Genomic DNA, 16,498 nt, shown 5'->3' with positions numbered 1-16,498 from the left:
TCTCCCCCAAGCCAATTTCCCAGCCCCACATGAGACTAACTCAACTCGATGACCCCTTATGAGTCTTAGTCATCTTCCCCCTCATAGGCTGTGTTGGCCATCTAAATGTAACTCAATAAATTTTCTGCACAAGTGAATAGTACTTGGAAGCAATGTTGTGCATATCATACCATATGGAGTTGTAACACATATATACCATCCTTTTTTAATTTGTGATACAATACACCACCTATGTCGCAAAGAGGTGGTGCATTGTATGTGTATTGTATGTATCGTGCGATACATAGCCTGTATCATACAATATGGGGCGATACACCATGTAACGTACCACATGGGTCTATTTCGAGAATTTGGAAGTTCAAACTCCCATTTTGAAAATAAATTTTAAAACTTGCCTCCTCTTTCATTGCTAAACATATCTAAGAGTTGAAGGAGTGAGAATTTGTGGCAGTTTTGAAGGGAGTCATTGGTTTCACTAGAAATCGTCAATTTGAGGGCACGTTCATGCATGGGACCGGTTCTTGTTTGAAAAAGAGCATTTTCTTGATTTCGTTTACAAATTAAAGATGAAGATGATAATGAAAATGATGAAGATTATGAAATGGGACTGTTTCATTTGTTATTTAAATTAGGATTGGAGAATATCTTATTGCAAGGTGATGTATAACAATTGAAAACTTGTTTTCTGATGTGTTGTTGATATTATGAGTTATTATGTAAATCATCTCATAAATTATGTTTCTTGATGTCTTAGATCATGTTGTATAATCATCTGATATTAAGACTTGTAATTTTAAGTGAAATAAATTCATAGTTGTAACAAACATATCATTATGTGTAACATATTTTCTATAAAGAACATTCTTCTTCATTTTTTTTTCTATTTTCTGAAGTTTAGTGAATTAGAAAATAATTTTACGATATGGATACAACATGGTACGATACTTTGCAATAGCCCGTAACTATTGACTGGACTGATTCAGCTTACTTATGCTGTTTATAATATTTCTTGGAAGTGTCAAAGTTTTCTTTTGTTTTTTTGGAGGGTGACTAGAATTGATCTAGGTTTTCTTTTCAAACCCGCCAAACAAAATTTTCTATGCCCATCAAGCACTAACCTGAATTTGGAATGCAGGAAAATTTTTCTCTTCCACCTTATCAATCAGGGAAATTTTTCCTGAATAAAAATTCTTGGTATTTTCTTGTGGCCATCAAAACCTCCCTAAGCTCTTCTTACCTACCAAGAAGTGCGCCAAACTATGTAGGTTTTGCTTAACTATGAGAAAACATTTCATGCATTTCAAGTATCAAATCTTTTAGGTATGGATCTGAATTGCAGAAAACCTGATAAACATTTTCTGGTAAGATAACTTCATTCATAAAAAGTGTATTAAAGCAAACAAAACAAAACCACGTTCCATCAGGCATCTATGCTCTATTGAACACCAATCACTATGCGTGTGTCTGAGAGAGGTAGGGCTCGGTGATTTTGCTTCTTACTATCTCTTGACCAAATTGTATTTTGTAAACGTAAACTTTTTGGATATCCTTTTTTCTCTTTAGAAATGGACACAGTATTTATTAATTCGTTTTAGACTGAAAAATCGAATATGTAGACAATACGATGGTCGCCTTTTCTGAATGAAGATTCCAAAAATATATGCACTCATTCAAGGTCAATTCTTAATTGGGGTTCATATTGCACATATAACAGACACAAAAAACCCAAAGCTACAACCCCCAAATAAAATAAAATAAAATAAAATAATTAAAAAAATTAAAAAATAAAAGAAAAAGGAGCCTGTCATACTTCTCCATCGAAGCAAAATGCCTAGTAAACTTGCAATGACCAATGAAATGTTTTCTTCGGCCTGTGATTTATTCGCTTGTGATTACGACCTCATGTCATCTCGGCCACACCAGAACTTGACCGTAGCTCGAAGATAATTTCCTGTTAATGTTTGGAAACTACGGGCTTGGGTCAAGGGTGGCTGGTATGCAGCACTCAGCTGTGTAACATCAAGAAAGAAACCTCATGGCCGACGAGCATGAACATTGAGCAAAAGAAGCATAATAAACTTTTCTTGAAAGTTGAAAATTTTAATAATTTAAAATTTGCTGATTTTCTCTGGAAGCCTTAAAAGAAAATAGATGATACTCGTCCAACAAACAAATACTTCTAAAATGTTGTTTTAATAGATAGACATGATGTCATCAAAGTTACACATGAACAATGTTATATGTACATGCTTTTGGCATAACCTGACTATTTAGTTATAATTGCATTTTAAAAATTTCTGCTGGTACAATCTGGGGATTTTCCCAAGGGGAAAGAAATCCTTAGCATAAAAACAGTTACAAAGCTTAAGAATTTAGAAAGAACGACACATCCAGAATGTTTAAATCATTTCCCTGCATAGATAGCTCGATGATTTAGCTGCAAACTTGCAATTAATGAGGAAAATTGTCAAGACCATATGCTTAAGCTCCCTGTGCGTTTTGACGGACATGGACAACCCGGTGCCGAAGCGTTCCCGCAGCTATTTTATAAAGTGATATGGTGCAGTGGTACAGAAGGAACGCACTGTAGTTATGCCGATGCTGCGATGGCAAAAACTATTTCACAAAGTAACCTGGTGCGGTGGTAAAGAAGGAACACACTGCAGTTGTGCAGATGCTGCAATGCCAAACAGAAGGTCCAGATTCGCCGCTTAACAACCATATTTTCTTTACAAGGTTTTACAAATGCATGAATATGTTGTTCAACAAGCTTTGCTTCTGGCAAATCATTGTCTCCACTACCCAAGCAGAAAAAAATGGCTATGATTTAGAAAGCTGAACACACAAGCACATCGTGGCAGATAGACAGACCAAACAGGGGAGGAAAAACTGTTAAACAGAATTTGAGAACTAACAAGAATTTAATCTCAAAAAAGGTACAAAAAAGGTATATACAGAGGAAATAATAAGCCTATCCAATGAAATTTGTGATATAAACATATAACTAAGACACACCCCAGCGAGCAGCGTTGGCACATCATGGATTTTGCAGCTTGGCTTATGAGACTGAAGCATTGTCCGAACAGTGAAGACAGTTACAGGAGATCGGAAATTTATGTGAATCGAGGGCCTCCTGCTGAATTATAGCTTTTGCAAGTTGACCAGAATTAGAGCATGACTTTTGAGAACGAATTATCCAAATGCACGCAAAACTTGGAATTTGCAAATGTCTCACTAGTGGCATACTTGATCTGGAAGGATCGGTCATTCAATAAAGCTTAATTCTGGTCTGGATTGGGCTACGACAGATAGGACATGTTTGGAGGTCCTGACCGCATTCATAGCATGTCTGCAAGGAAGGTACCAAGTCATCAATACTCTGACGGAGGAGCAAAGACAAAAAGTTTAATGTTTTGAAACTCACCTGATGACCACACCCGAAAGCACAATCTTTTGCATTTGTAAGGCAAATGGGACAGACCTGTTAAATGCAACAATATATTCTGTATTAGCTTCTAAGAACATCCAAAGAGTTCAACTGAGTAGATTCATGCCAAACAGTCAGTAAACAGCAGTGCTAATAGTAGAAGAAAAGGCAAAGGCAAACCAAAAGAACATGTATCATTTTCAAGTCCCTCTTTTCATGCACAGAAAATCAGTTATAAGAAAATTCAAATATCACATCTTTAACCATCCTGAATCTACGCAGGCATTCACTTCCGTATCACATGTTCTGTTTCATATGGATAAATATACATATTACCAAGATTAGCCTTGGATGCAATATCCACATGGAAGCTTCAACCTCCACAACCACTTCATGTTGCAGTTAATATAGTATTGAACATGATTAGTATATTCACTTCCTCTCCTATTTATGTATTTTGATCCTCATCAACTTTTTCTGTAAAACTTGCCATTGGCTGCATAAAGACTTCAATTTTCTTTTCCTTAATAGAATAATCAGATTTCGTTAAAAAGAAGATTAAACATGCAAACGGCAATAAGTTATAAAGCTGAACATTTATAGTAAACTTAATATTTCTTACTTGAGACCAAATAATCTGTAAGATTAGCACAATAAACAAATGAAGAACGAATAGAACATAACACCACACGATTATCTCAATTTATATATTGAGAAATTTCAAACATAAGTAATTAACAAAATTGAAAGAAAACCAGCCAGAATTTCAAACATAAGTAATTAACAAAATTGAAAGAAAACCAGCCAGGCATTAAATAATTAAAATTAGTGCCACACAGTTTCTTTTGGCCTTAGATATAACCGCTCCATAAATAAGCACATGAACTGTCTCTAATATACTCTGGCAGCAACTGCAGAAGTCCTTTTGCAGAGCATGAAGCAACCATCTTATCCAACCAGGATGTTGGAAATGCTCATTCAGTGGTTTAGCACTTCAGATTAAAAAAGGATAGGGCTCCATAGGATGATTTCTTCATTGATGCACATTTGGGGACAACTGTAGGGAATCCAACATCCAGAAATGGTGCTCCAGTTCAAGCCACTCAATTACACAGCTGCCTTTTGTTAGAAAAGGAGAATTTTGGGTCGTCATAAGAGACTACAAAGAGGTTTGAAAGGATTATCTAATCATATGGTTTTGGGACATGAGACCAGGACCACACAGAGAAGCACGTATCTATTGGATAGAATACAGTCAGAAAAAAGCACATTAAATCCAGCAATGAGAATGGCATGACTAAAACTGTCACATGGACTCACCTAGGAAGGCACCCATCCATGTTGACACAGGTCGACACAGGTGGTGCGGCTGCACCCTGTTGATGTGGCTGGACAAATATGTGGCTGGGAACATGGCATGGACATAGCAAAATGACATTTGGTATTTTTTGGTATTTTGTTTATTGATTTAATAATTTATCAATATAAATAGTGAATATTTCTGTTTGTCTTTTAAAAATGCTTAATGAATGCTCTGCACTGGTGTCCACAGATGTACCCACACCCATGTGACATAGTTCTAAAATAACAAGGCTAGAGAACAGAAACATGCATACCTCATTCAAGCTAATAAACTATGAAACTGATAAATCAAGTAGGTCATACCTGATTATCATATGAAGAACTTGCAGGAGCTGTACTCATACTTGTGCTGTGAGGATAAGATGCCCCGGTGTCATATCCATACTGTGAAGAAGATTTACTTTCATAGTGAGGTGGGGGACTATGCTGGAAGCTACTAGCTTGAGAAGTCTTTGATGCATACGAAGGTGCACTGTAGCTTCCGGCTGGCGGGGGCAGAGCAACTCTGTCTGGAGCTTTCCCCCTTCGACGACTGTTTTAGCACAATTAGTGACTTAAATATCAGCTGTATAATAGCCTCAGACACACATTATTCTTAACAATCTAGTTTGTCAATGTGGCCCTGTGCCACATAAGTACTGCTGTTCAGGCTTACCCCAAGATCTTCAGGTCAATTGTTGCATTGTACTGTGATGGAATTTCCATCAACGCTGCGAGTGCAAACTCTGTCTCTTTCCTTGATACAGGGACATTCTTTGACATTATTTCTGTGAAGTTCACGAACTGAAAAAGGGAAGAATCTATCGTGTAAGATTCCAGTGAACCATGAGGATAGTCCTCTCTCTCGTGTATCTACGTGGCATTTATTACAAATGACATTTTTTTTAACATATTTCCACTTTATTGCAAATTTTGTGGAGGCCAGTGAACTGCTGAGGAACATGCCTCCAGAAATTTCATTTGAAGACACTGTACTTTCATCATGATAATGACATACTAGAAAACGTTTTATTGCTTCATAATGTTCAATGATGGTACAGCATCTTCCCAAGCTTCCTCAGAGAAAAACAGAGTATTTAAATGCCAGAAAATTGGAAGAATAAGGCTGCAGCCATGGTATGTGTTTCTTTATAAGCCCATCACATGGTTGCAAAGAAAGCAATCCCCTATGGACAACCTTTCTCTCCAAAAAAAAAATGTGTGGGATCGGAAAAATTCTCTTGCACAAATGAATCTCCAATTTTCTACCTGGAAATTGTCAAATGCTCGAGAAGGAATATTGTCATCAAATTGGCGCATCATGTCCCAGGGTCCATCACCAACTCCTACCAAAATTATTGATAATGGATACTCACTGCAGCAATGTGCAACCATCAGAACAGAGAATGATCAAATGTTGGCCACCAGCAGAAACCAACTGCTCATACCTTGCTTTTACAATGGCTTCAATTGTGCTCTGTTCCTGTGGGCTTAAATGGCCATGTTCTGTATCAACACTTCTTGTTACCTGCATGATCATGAAAGCAACCTTTATCATTAGACCATTACATTTCACTGAAAACTTAATGAGAAGGTGTGACTTTTCTCAGATAACATCGGGCCAAAAATTTGTTAAATCTAACCATTGATGGTTAACCAATTCGATGACATGTTACACATGCCTCCAAGGGATTCAAATACATCACAAATGACAGCAACAGAAAAACATGGACTAGCAACTTATTGCTAAAGGGCCTCTTTTCAAAAAATTATTTGACCAAATTTGTCCTTGAGTTGCAAGTTGTTACAAGCATGGAAGCCATGAGCCATTAGCTATAGTTTCAGGAACCAGAACTAGTTCAAGTTGATGAATAAACACAGATGTCTAAAAATAACTAAGCATAACTTACCTGTCCATCAGCTATTATCAGTAGTACATGATACTGTCCTCCACTTTGTTCCACTACTGTGATAGCTGATTCAATAATTGGTGCAAAAGATGTTGGCCCTTCAAGTTGTTGTTGACAAGAAAAAAAAAAAAAAAAATAGTTTAGAAGCTTCATTTGGTATTGATGATAATGGAACACAACAATAAGACGAATTTGGCTGATGCACCAACCAGCTAGACGAAGCTGAGGAACTATTTCCCTGTAGCGTGCTAGCACTTCTTCAAATCCATTACAAGGCCTCTCGTCAGGAAAGAAGCTGAATACCTCTTGATCATGTGTTCTTGCTGTCAAAAACCACCCAGAATTACCGAACTATGCCTTTAGATCTTAAACTAATGGTTCAGAACTGATCAGAAAGGATAAGAAACCAACCGTCTCCAAAGCCAAAGCATGGGATCAAATTGTCCTCATCAAAAGCAGACAAAGTTCTCCCAATAATAGAAATAGCTTGTTCATAGGGATTTGGAGTATCGCCTATGTGATGCAAGCTACGGCGGTTGAATGACCTAGCACCTGGATAGATCGATCAAACCTTAGCTCCAAAATACATAGATTTCTCTGTCACGTGTTTAAGTGTCATAAAACAATATCCAGAATGGGATGGGCAAAACCTGTCCATTCATTACTCTTTGTGAAGTCAATACCCACGATTAGATTGGAAGATTCGAGTCCTGCTTTTGCAAGAGCTTCAGTCACCTGCAATGTGAAACTCGTGCTTAGGGGCTTCAAGATACAGAAATTTCCGTTAAATTTTTTCACATTTCAATCAAGAGATAAATAACAATAAAGCACCTGTAAGTATAAATTGAAAAATCTCAATGAATTACTTTTAAAAACAGAAAAATAACAAGCTAATATAACTAAAAAGGATTCATTAGTAACTAGTGTGAAAAAACAAGACATTATGATATGAACTAAGACAACAATTAGAAAAAAAGAAAGATAATAGGAGCTGGCCCAAAGCCCAGCTATCTGTTCCTGAAAAATAAATACGATAGCACCATTATAACGATAGAATAAAGGCATTTTTTTGTTTTGCGAATGAGTGCACATTTGCCATGCTTTAACCTCGTATTCCAGACATAGCTGTGCCAGCATGAGATCCAAAGAATTCTTGCTCAAGGATCCCTGGTAGTCAAAATTTTCCTTTAAATATATCAATATAAACACTGTTGATTAGTGGTTTATAATAATTCTCTTTTCCAAGAATCATTTTTAGAATAAAGTACCTAAATTAGAGTTGCATGATATGGTAAACCATAAACCATGCGAAAAACTCAAGTTCAAGAAGTGTTTTGATTGTTTATTACATGAAAAAATATAACTTACCATTCAGAAACTTTAAATGAAGTAATGTATTATAACCCACCAATTCGTAACGTATTATAACCCACCAACTCACCCACTTCCCTTAACACTCTACACACTCGAGCTGCCGAGCATGAGTGGACTAATAAGAGTTTGAGTTTTGACAATTCGGACCTCCGTTGTATGTGCACACACTAGAACAGCAACAAATACAAAGACAAATAAAGATTCTCCAGATTAGTTAGGTCTGCTTTAGAGCTATATAACCAGTAAAAATTATAAGAAATAGTATATTATGATACTATATAAGGGAACATAATGGTAAACCATGGTATTAATGCTTCTTTAGAGAAACCAAAGTTAATACACACCTTTCCAGAAGTTTTACAACTGGAACATAGTTTCAACTTTCAACTTTTCAGGGTTCGTCTGACCTATATGCCACACACGTACTATGTTTACGCATTATTAAATATAAGGTGGCAGAATATATTCATTTCTATAATTTTTTTATAAGATCCACACTGAGACAAGGGCCGTCTAGACACATCCAAATACACATTTTCAAACTTGAGCAGCATCTTTTGGTATTTCACAAAACATTATGTCAACTGCAATCATGACTGTCATTAGAGGGCAAGCTTCTTCTGTTCCACGCTATGTGCATCTTTCTAACCACTATTTTCTTGCTTGCCAGAAACTTGTTAGTTTTGTTTCAATAGACTGTCTAGGGTTTGTGAAGAATCCTGTCACTAACTGGCACTCTCATTGAAATTGCAAATGTTTGTGTGACTCATGCATAGGTTATGAACAATGCCTGATAGTTTTTTAACCTAGACAAGCAAATTGGGTGCATCTTTTACCATACAAAAAGGAAAGACGTAAATTAGCCTATGAAATACCATTGAGCAAATGAAAGACCAGCGGTTTTGGTTCATCATTTTAACCTTCCATAAAATGAAAACTAAAGAAAGGTTTTCTTTTTTTCCTTTTTTGACTTGCAGCTATTTTCATCACTTTCTTAACTCAAAATATCTTCAGCAGAGTCAGCAGACGAATGAGTCAAGCGCACCACATAACCGTAGCTTCAATTTTACACAGACCAACTAAACAGGATGGGTTTTTCAATAAGAAGCCAAAGAGGCATGAATCTTCAGAACCAGATCGTGGAGATACTACATTCTATTCCTAGAACCAGTGACAAGTTAAAATTAAGAAGAAAAAAAAAATGCATTTTTTCAATCATATATATGGTGTCAGTATGCATATACGCACATCAGCCATACCTGTTCAAGAGAAGTATAATTGTCTGCAATCCTGGAGTACATTTTTTGCAGCCTTCGCTTCGGCTCCTCCGGGTAATAGTGTGCAGTAGAAGGTGGTTCTGCATATGCACGTGGTGCTGGTGGCGGTGCATGGTCCCATGGAGTCTGCTGGGAATATGTTGGAAAGGATGAAGAATGCCTGTAATCCCTCTCCCTAGATGATTTGTTGCCCATAACCAACGCCAATTACAAAAACGATTACTCAACCGGGATTGATGCAAAATGCACGAAGACTACGTTGAGGAGATTTAGTCCTGCAACTTCCCACCTAAAGGTCTGAAAGAAAACCAACGCAAAGTTAATCAGGAATATGAGAGAAGCATGGGAACGTATGTTCAGATACAAATAGAGAGCATCAGAAACGTCATCACTAGAGCAAATAAACAAATGACAGGATGGAAAGAAGAAAGACCTTGAAAGCGATTTAACATAACATAATTGTTTTTTCTTCCTTGCCCAGATTGATGCAAAATAAGAAACCACAAAAATGTCATGAATTGCAATCAAAGAGGACTTGCAAATCAAAACGTTTCCATCTTCAATCATGGGAAGAAGTACCAAAAAAAAAATCAGAAATAATACCCAAAAAGGGAAAAGAATGTCCGAACCTCCAAAGAACTCCAATTAACAACCCAAGACGAATAAAGCTAATGGAACACTTTTCGCAACTTCAACGCGATGGGCAAAGGACAATCAGATGATCAATCACTTGCGAGTTGCGAACAACTATGAAGGAAATCTCCCTATATGTTGAGACCAGAAAACCAACAGAGAATAGGGTGAAGGAAAAGTCAATAAGAAGACCGAAGCTCAAAATATTGTCCCTCAAATACCAAAAGCTTTCCCCGCAACTTCAAATTTAGATTCAACGGTTCGGATTTGGACGAACGCAATAAATTTTAGCAACCCCTTAATTGCCAGAGGGGCCGACTCGAAGTTTTCAAAGACCGGCTAACCACTATTTCCTAATAACGAAGATAACTTAGTAAGAAAGAAAGGAGGAAGAAGAAGAAGAAGAAGAAAAATATAGGCCATCCCTTTCGCAGCAGCCTCCATGTGGAACAAGATCCACGCGGCAGTCAATTGCGTAAACCAACGAACATTAACCTTCTGTCCTCTCCTTCCTTCTTCCTTCTCCAGAGAGAGAGAGAGAGAGAGAGAAATAAAGAGAGGTCAGTACCTGGTATATATGAACTCTGAAATCCTACGTCTCTGCAAAAAAAGCATGAAGTCTTTCCCTCTTTTTATGTCCCACCCATTTGTATAGAGCAAGAGGAGGAAGAAACGGATGAGAGAAGAAGCATCGCGGAAGGAACGAAGAGGACGCCACCACCTCTCCTCCTCTGCCCGCTGCAGTTTTTGCAAGATAGTGCTCTCATTCATTAAAAGCAACTCGTTTTTAATCCTCACCTTTGTCCTTTTACCCACTCTTCGCCTTTTTCGCTGGTTGGATATTCTCTCTCTCTCACACACACGCACACACGAGCCTCTGCGTCGTTTCGAGATAGAGACGAAACAGTTTCAAATTGCGGCTGGCTCCGTTCTTGGCGAATTCAAGTTCTTAATGATAGAATTTGAATTTGAACGCGCATCCAGTTCTGAGTGGCAAAAGACGTAACTCGATCATCTTTATATCGTATTTCAATCACATTTCAAACAGAGATTCAGATTTAAACTTGAATAAGAGTCCTATTAATTCATCCTAAAACAGATTATAAATGGTAGTTAATACCCATTTAATAACTATTTTTCAGTAATCAATTGTTAAGTAGCATTGAAATTCCCATAATTCCTTTTCTTTTTTTTTTTGCAAATGTAACTAAATGAATTTAAAATTACCAGGGTGATGGAACATACCCAACTCATTTAAACCCTTATAAAAGCAATTGCATCTCATTAGACCATTTGGGAATGAAATAGTTTGATTATGCATTTATATATTCCCGCCTAACACGACGGAGCACCACGCAATTCACTCGGCGATGCTTCGTCTTCCTGATTTGACCAAACTCTTGCGATAATTCTTTATGAAAATTGTATGACAAATGCTTCAGTTTTCATAAGATAATAGTCATCTTTAACCATCCGAATTATATAGAAATTGAGCAGTTTAAATTAAAGAAATCCAGCTTTAAGGGAATTTTTGCCATACCAACAAAACTTAAGCATGCCACTTTGAAAATTTCATGCTTTTTTTCCACTAATTTGATGACGAGACCTATGGGTTTAGCACCATTTGAATGGGGCCTGAATCTATCATCTAGTTCTCCCCATAACGTACTTAAATTTATATCCTTTATTTTCAAATCTAAGTTGGGAGGTAAAATTGCTAAATTATGCGCTAAATAAGAAGGCATCAAAGGCGCCGGAACCCGGGGCAGGGGTGGGCCAAATAGAGGTTGGGTTTTGTGGGTTGGATTTGGGTAGGGTCAAAGTGAACTCACATTCAAAAAATACATAGAGACAAACAAAAATCAATTTTTATACTGCATTTTTTTTTCGTTTGATTTGGGTGGAGCCATGGCCTAGGTCGAGTCCTCACACTGATAAAGCGTAGCATGCCCTGCGCCCACTAGGGTGAGCCCCATGTGTATAACCTGCCCAACTAAGTCCGCGTCCAATGACAACTACACACTTCTAGATTGTGCCCAGGTGAATTGTATTTCATGATCTACACGTAAAATCATAAATATTTTAAGTATCGTTATTAATCTAATTATGACTAGTCAACGCAAAATGCATATAAATGGATCCGAACCCTTAAATGATGTTGATAATTGTCTTGTAAGGATTTTATAGTTTTAGCTCTGTGAGTTATAGCATACTTGATCGGGTCAACTGACTTATGAGAGCTCGGTTATCAATTCGATTCTTATGAGTCTTGATGCAACTATTGTACGAATTGTCCAACCAAAACTCGAAACAACAATAAAAAAGGAAGAGGGTTTGGACCCTTCTTCTAACATCATTAAATGGTTCTACCGTTTTATTTTTATACTTTTGTGTTCTTCAATTAATATGTGAAAATATTTTTATTGAAATTGATTTTTATATCATAAACGGCCATATCTGTCTACATTCAAATATCTACATCGGGCCCTTGTGGGGGAATATGCTGGCTGTTTTTAGATGGACGATGACCATTAAAACGTTTCACATGATTTGATTGATTTGATATAAGATGATGCGAAAAAGTATATGAATATTCAAACTTCAATACTTGTTGTTGCCAAACATGGATGCTAATAAAGCGTTTCACATGATTTGGTTTTGCTTTATTTGATTGAGGTCATGCCCAAGCATGAATTTTCAAATGAATGGTACTCATGAGAATAAGGGTATGTCGAAGCAAAATTTTTTCATGAGGAGGTTCGAATTAAAGTTTCTCAATGTTGATACTGACCGAAATATCATTTTTTAAAATTTTTATATAAGACAAGTAATTTTTTTTGAAATTTTACATGTAATTTTTTTGTAAAAAAAAAAAAATTGAGATGGGGCCAAGGCCCATGCGCTCCCCGGCCAGCTCCGTCCTGTTCATGAAGTGATGCACTTAAATTTTTTCGAGTAAGAAGCATGTTCACTTTAAATTTCAAGCTTTAAATTTCAAACATTAATTCAGTGTTGAAACTTAGTGAATTTGGGTTTAGTTATACTCCACGAGATCCGGATCACTGCTCCATAATCAATTGAAAATTAGTTAACCATATATTTAGTGCTTCATAAAAAAAAAAAAATTCTGGCTCCTCTCCTGATTCATGAGTTCATTGATAATACTAATGATAAGGGCTCATGCTCACTTTTAATTTGAAAAAAGAAAAAAAAAAACCTTGATTTTCAAATGAAAGTAAAAATGGACCACTTTGAAACTAGCACTTAGAGAGGATTGGCTTTTTCATAAAACTTATGGGCTAAGACTTAATTATATGGCATCTAGGACTTGGCTTACATAATTGAACGCCTTGATGTCGATTAATGTGACCAGAAATTTTCCAAAAGATCCCGCCAAATAGGCCTGCTTTTGGGGAGAAGATTTCGGGACAAAACAACGGAGCCATTCAAACACCACTGTTTGAAGGCTCAGATCACACCACAACCGGTTGTCACAGACTACCACTGGCCACAGGAATTCCCGGATATTTAGTTCGCCCGCTTTCTTTGGTGCGTAAGACTCAAAACTTTCAGAGCATGAGGTCCATGTTTGCATTGACAATGACGGTGGTCAAATATACGGCATTTAGCGTGTTCTTCATACACACGTATTGAAATGAATACACCTAATAAGGATTCAGTTGTGTTGAGTTATATATATTTAGGGGTTGTTTGTAGGGTCAACACAAGCCGAGCAGCTCGACTAATGAAACCTCGAGCTCGACTTGGCTCGAGTTTGAAAATAACTCGACAGACTCGAGCCGAACATGAGGTGTAACTCAAAACTTGCACAACTTGTGGTCCATGTTTGCATTGAGAATGATGGTGGTCAAATACGACATTTAGCGTGTCCCCATTTTCTTTGTTGCGCAAGACTCAAAACTTGCAGAACATGAGGTCCGTGTTTGCATTGAGAATGACGGTGGTCAAATACGGCGTTTAGCGTGTCCTTCATGCTGGATTTATGTCACAGCGCTAGAATCAGTGGCGTACCACATTGTGACTGGTGTCGGCAACATCTTAAAAGTTTTTTATTTTTAAATAGAAATCTTAAATGTTTATTCTTGTATATATATAAAGTGTCTCACCAGATTTGAGTTTATTTAACATCATATTTAAAATTTTCATAAAGATTGGGTCAAGTAAATACATCTTTTATATATATATATATATATATATATCTATATCTATATATATATATATATATATCCTATTTGACAGGATTTTTATAAGAATGTGACCCTTATTAAAAAAGTATGGACAAGGCAATCTTTTTTTTTTTAGAAAGCAAAAAGTAGGCTTGAAAAGAAATTTTTTCAATGTTATGGAGATAGTGGCGTTTGATTGGGACAGAGATACGGGGCATGTGACAAACTTTCCTGTCAAACTATGTCGTTGGCTCATTAAGATTCAATATACGTAAGATTTTCCTTTCTTATGAGTTTGTGGTTGACGTAGAGGAGGCGTAGGAAAGTATGTATTGGGGCCCATCTCCTCCTCATCAGTTAATTATATCCAACTTCCTCCTCATCTCAAAAGAAGATAATATTTACGAAAAGTCGCCTGCCTTTCCCGAAAGCGACCAAGCTTTTCAAATATATAAGAATATATTTCAAATTAATTCGTGCTTAGTTTCTGGCTAACTCCAGTCTGGCTGCACATGAGCTAAGAGGGGTCCGAGCTTGGTCTGTGAGAAACCTGGACCCACGTTGATAGTGCCAGGCAGAGCCCAACCCCAACTTATGTGGGTCCTATTAGAACCTAGCCGCTTACCTGTCTGGTTACGGAGTACGTCGGTTAGAGTTTCACCGAGTCAAACTCTTTGAACCAGTGACTCAGTGTTTAGCCGATTCGAGTCTGAGTCACAAGTTTACGGACTATGACATTTTGGAATGTAGTATCCTATAAGGCCTTATCTGGCTTCTTGTGGCACTCATATCAAAGGACTCTATGAAATTACGTCGATACTTCCATTCTACATATTATGGGTAACGTATGAGACATTACTATTTTTCTCCCATAAGATCTTTAGAATTACCACTATTGAGCTTTCAATTCGCCTCTGACCATCAAATGAAATGTGAATAACCCACCCTCCTCTTTTTGAAACAAAGGGCGCAATTTATAACTGTTTTATGAATCTACTCTAAAAAATTGAGGTAGATTAACGAAACGCCTTAAAAAGTATTCAATAAATCTACTCCAATTTTTTAGTCATATTCATTGAACGGTTACCTGATTTTATGTCAGGATGAATGCTAGCGGCATGGTTAACACATGCAAGTCGGACAAGAATTGGTGTTTACAGTGGCATATGAGTCAGTAATGCGTAGGCCGAGGAGCAAAAGGAGGAATCCACCTGAGGTGAGGGGAGGCTCACATCTGTTTACTAAATGAACCCATGATATGAAACATGCATGAAATGTTGTGATACAAATAATATAAAGTTTCAGTTGTCAAACACGTTTTAAGCTAACGGCCAGGCACCTCCCTACCTGGATCCAGCATGCATTTCCATGTATTTTTCAGTAAGAGTCGAGGGGCACATGTTCCCCTTTTATTGCGAGTGAGTTTCTGTCCTTTTGTTGTATACTGTTTGATCACGTGAACAACTAATTCCAGACAGTGTGTCCCGTGCTTGGTGGCACGCACATGAACAGAAAGGACAAACAGAATCTATTTTGTCAAATTAATGCCCTGATTACTCGCCCCGAGGTTTCCCTATAGCACTTAATCAGTTTATCCTCCCTTTTGTGTACTGTTGATTTGATTCACGCGGTCACCGACATCGAGACAACATGTCCCGCGTTTGATTGCACAGGCATGTCCATCGGGGCTCCAATCGCTCCGACTTTACATTTGAAACGTCTTATTAGGATGGCAAGCTAATGCTAAGAAGTGAAGTGTGATAAAAGAAAATAGGAAAAAGAATTACAACGAGTCGAAGAATACCAAACGACAATTATGAGAAAAAGAATATGAACAAAGTGCAAAAGAAAAACGAATCAAGAACAAGAAAAGGGGAAAAGAATCAGAAGATAGAAAAATGCAAAAGTTGAGGAGACCAACAATAAAAGATGAAAAGGGCATATCAAACGAAGGAGGACAAGAAGAAGAGAAAGAAGTTACCAAAAAACAAAGCTGGGAAAAGCAATTTACTCAAAACATGAGAACAGAAAGGAAAACTTGTGTTCTCATCATCATCAGGTCATTTGTTTTACTAAGAAAGAACAACATGTTATTGTTTCATGAATTTGCTTCGACGAGTTCGTGCTTTGTTCGAAGCCCCTACAATACGACACTTGTCCACATGTTCGAGTGCGAGGAGAGCACGTGGTCATAAGGGATGGACAGATTCCACCTCATCTGTTATGTTATAAACTATAATATGGAAGTTGGCTTCCAAAATATTGCATTATATGCTTAAAAATATGAAAGGGGACATGTTTTAGCTGCGGAGATAGAGTTTATCTTTGCACTTTGAGGTGTAATCTTCC

At 37.2% G+C, this 16,498-nt stretch overlaps 1 protein-coding gene across 2 annotated transcripts; it reads right to left on the bottom strand.

Moving 5' to 3' along the window:
• Nucleotides 1-2,809: 2,809 nt before the first annotated feature.
• LOC116250148 (E3 ubiquitin-protein ligase RGLG2-like) lies at nt 2,810-10,727 on the bottom strand. Of its 2 annotated transcripts, none has more exons than XM_031623590.2 (12): nt 10,531-10,727; nt 9,312-9,626; nt 7,329-7,413; nt 7,090-7,230; nt 6,888-7,001; nt 6,679-6,776; nt 6,217-6,296; nt 6,038-6,143; nt 5,445-5,572; nt 5,093-5,321; nt 3,425-3,481; nt 2,810-3,349 (listed from the first exon to the last, which is right to left on the bottom strand). In XM_031623590.2, the coding sequence occupies exons 2-12, from the start codon at nt 9,522-9,524 to the stop codon at nt 3,269-3,271; spliced, it is 1,332 nt and encodes a 443-aa protein (XP_031479450.1). In that variant the 5' UTR covers nt 9,525-9,626; nt 10,531-10,727; the 3' UTR covers nt 2,810-3,268. The 2 variants fall into 2 exon arrangements, with proteins under 2 accessions (XP_031479450.1, XP_031479453.1); XM_031623593.2 differs by lacking the exon at nt 10,531-10,727 and adding an exon at nt 9,959-10,505.
• Between the last annotated feature and the right edge of the window lie 5,771 nt (nt 10,728-16,498).

This window comes from Nymphaea colorata, chromosome 3 (genome assembly GCF_008831285.2).
Source record: "Nymphaea colorata isolate Beijing-Zhang1983 chromosome 3, ASM883128v2, whole genome shotgun sequence".
NCBI lineage: Eukaryota > Viridiplantae > Streptophyta > Magnoliopsida > Nymphaeales > Nymphaeaceae > Nymphaea > Nymphaea colorata.
Note: the sequence above shows the minus strand (reverse complement) of the source record. Positions and strands in the feature narration are given on the sequence as shown.

Excerpts from the sequence above, each read along its gene's own strand:
- LOC116250148 (XM_031623590.2), bottom strand. The coding sequence starts at position 9,524 with ATGGGCAACAAATCATCTAGGGAGAGGGATTACAGGCATTCTTCATCC. Across the intron at positions 7,414-9,311 it reads ATTATACTTCTCTTGAACAG|GTGACTGAAGCTCTTGCAAA; the intron begins GTATGGCTGATG and ends TTCACATTGCAG. Across the intron at positions 5,573-6,037 it reads GAGCATTTGACAATTTCCAG|TTCGTGAACTTCACAGAAAT; the intron begins GTAGAAAATTGG and ends TCCCTTTTTCAG.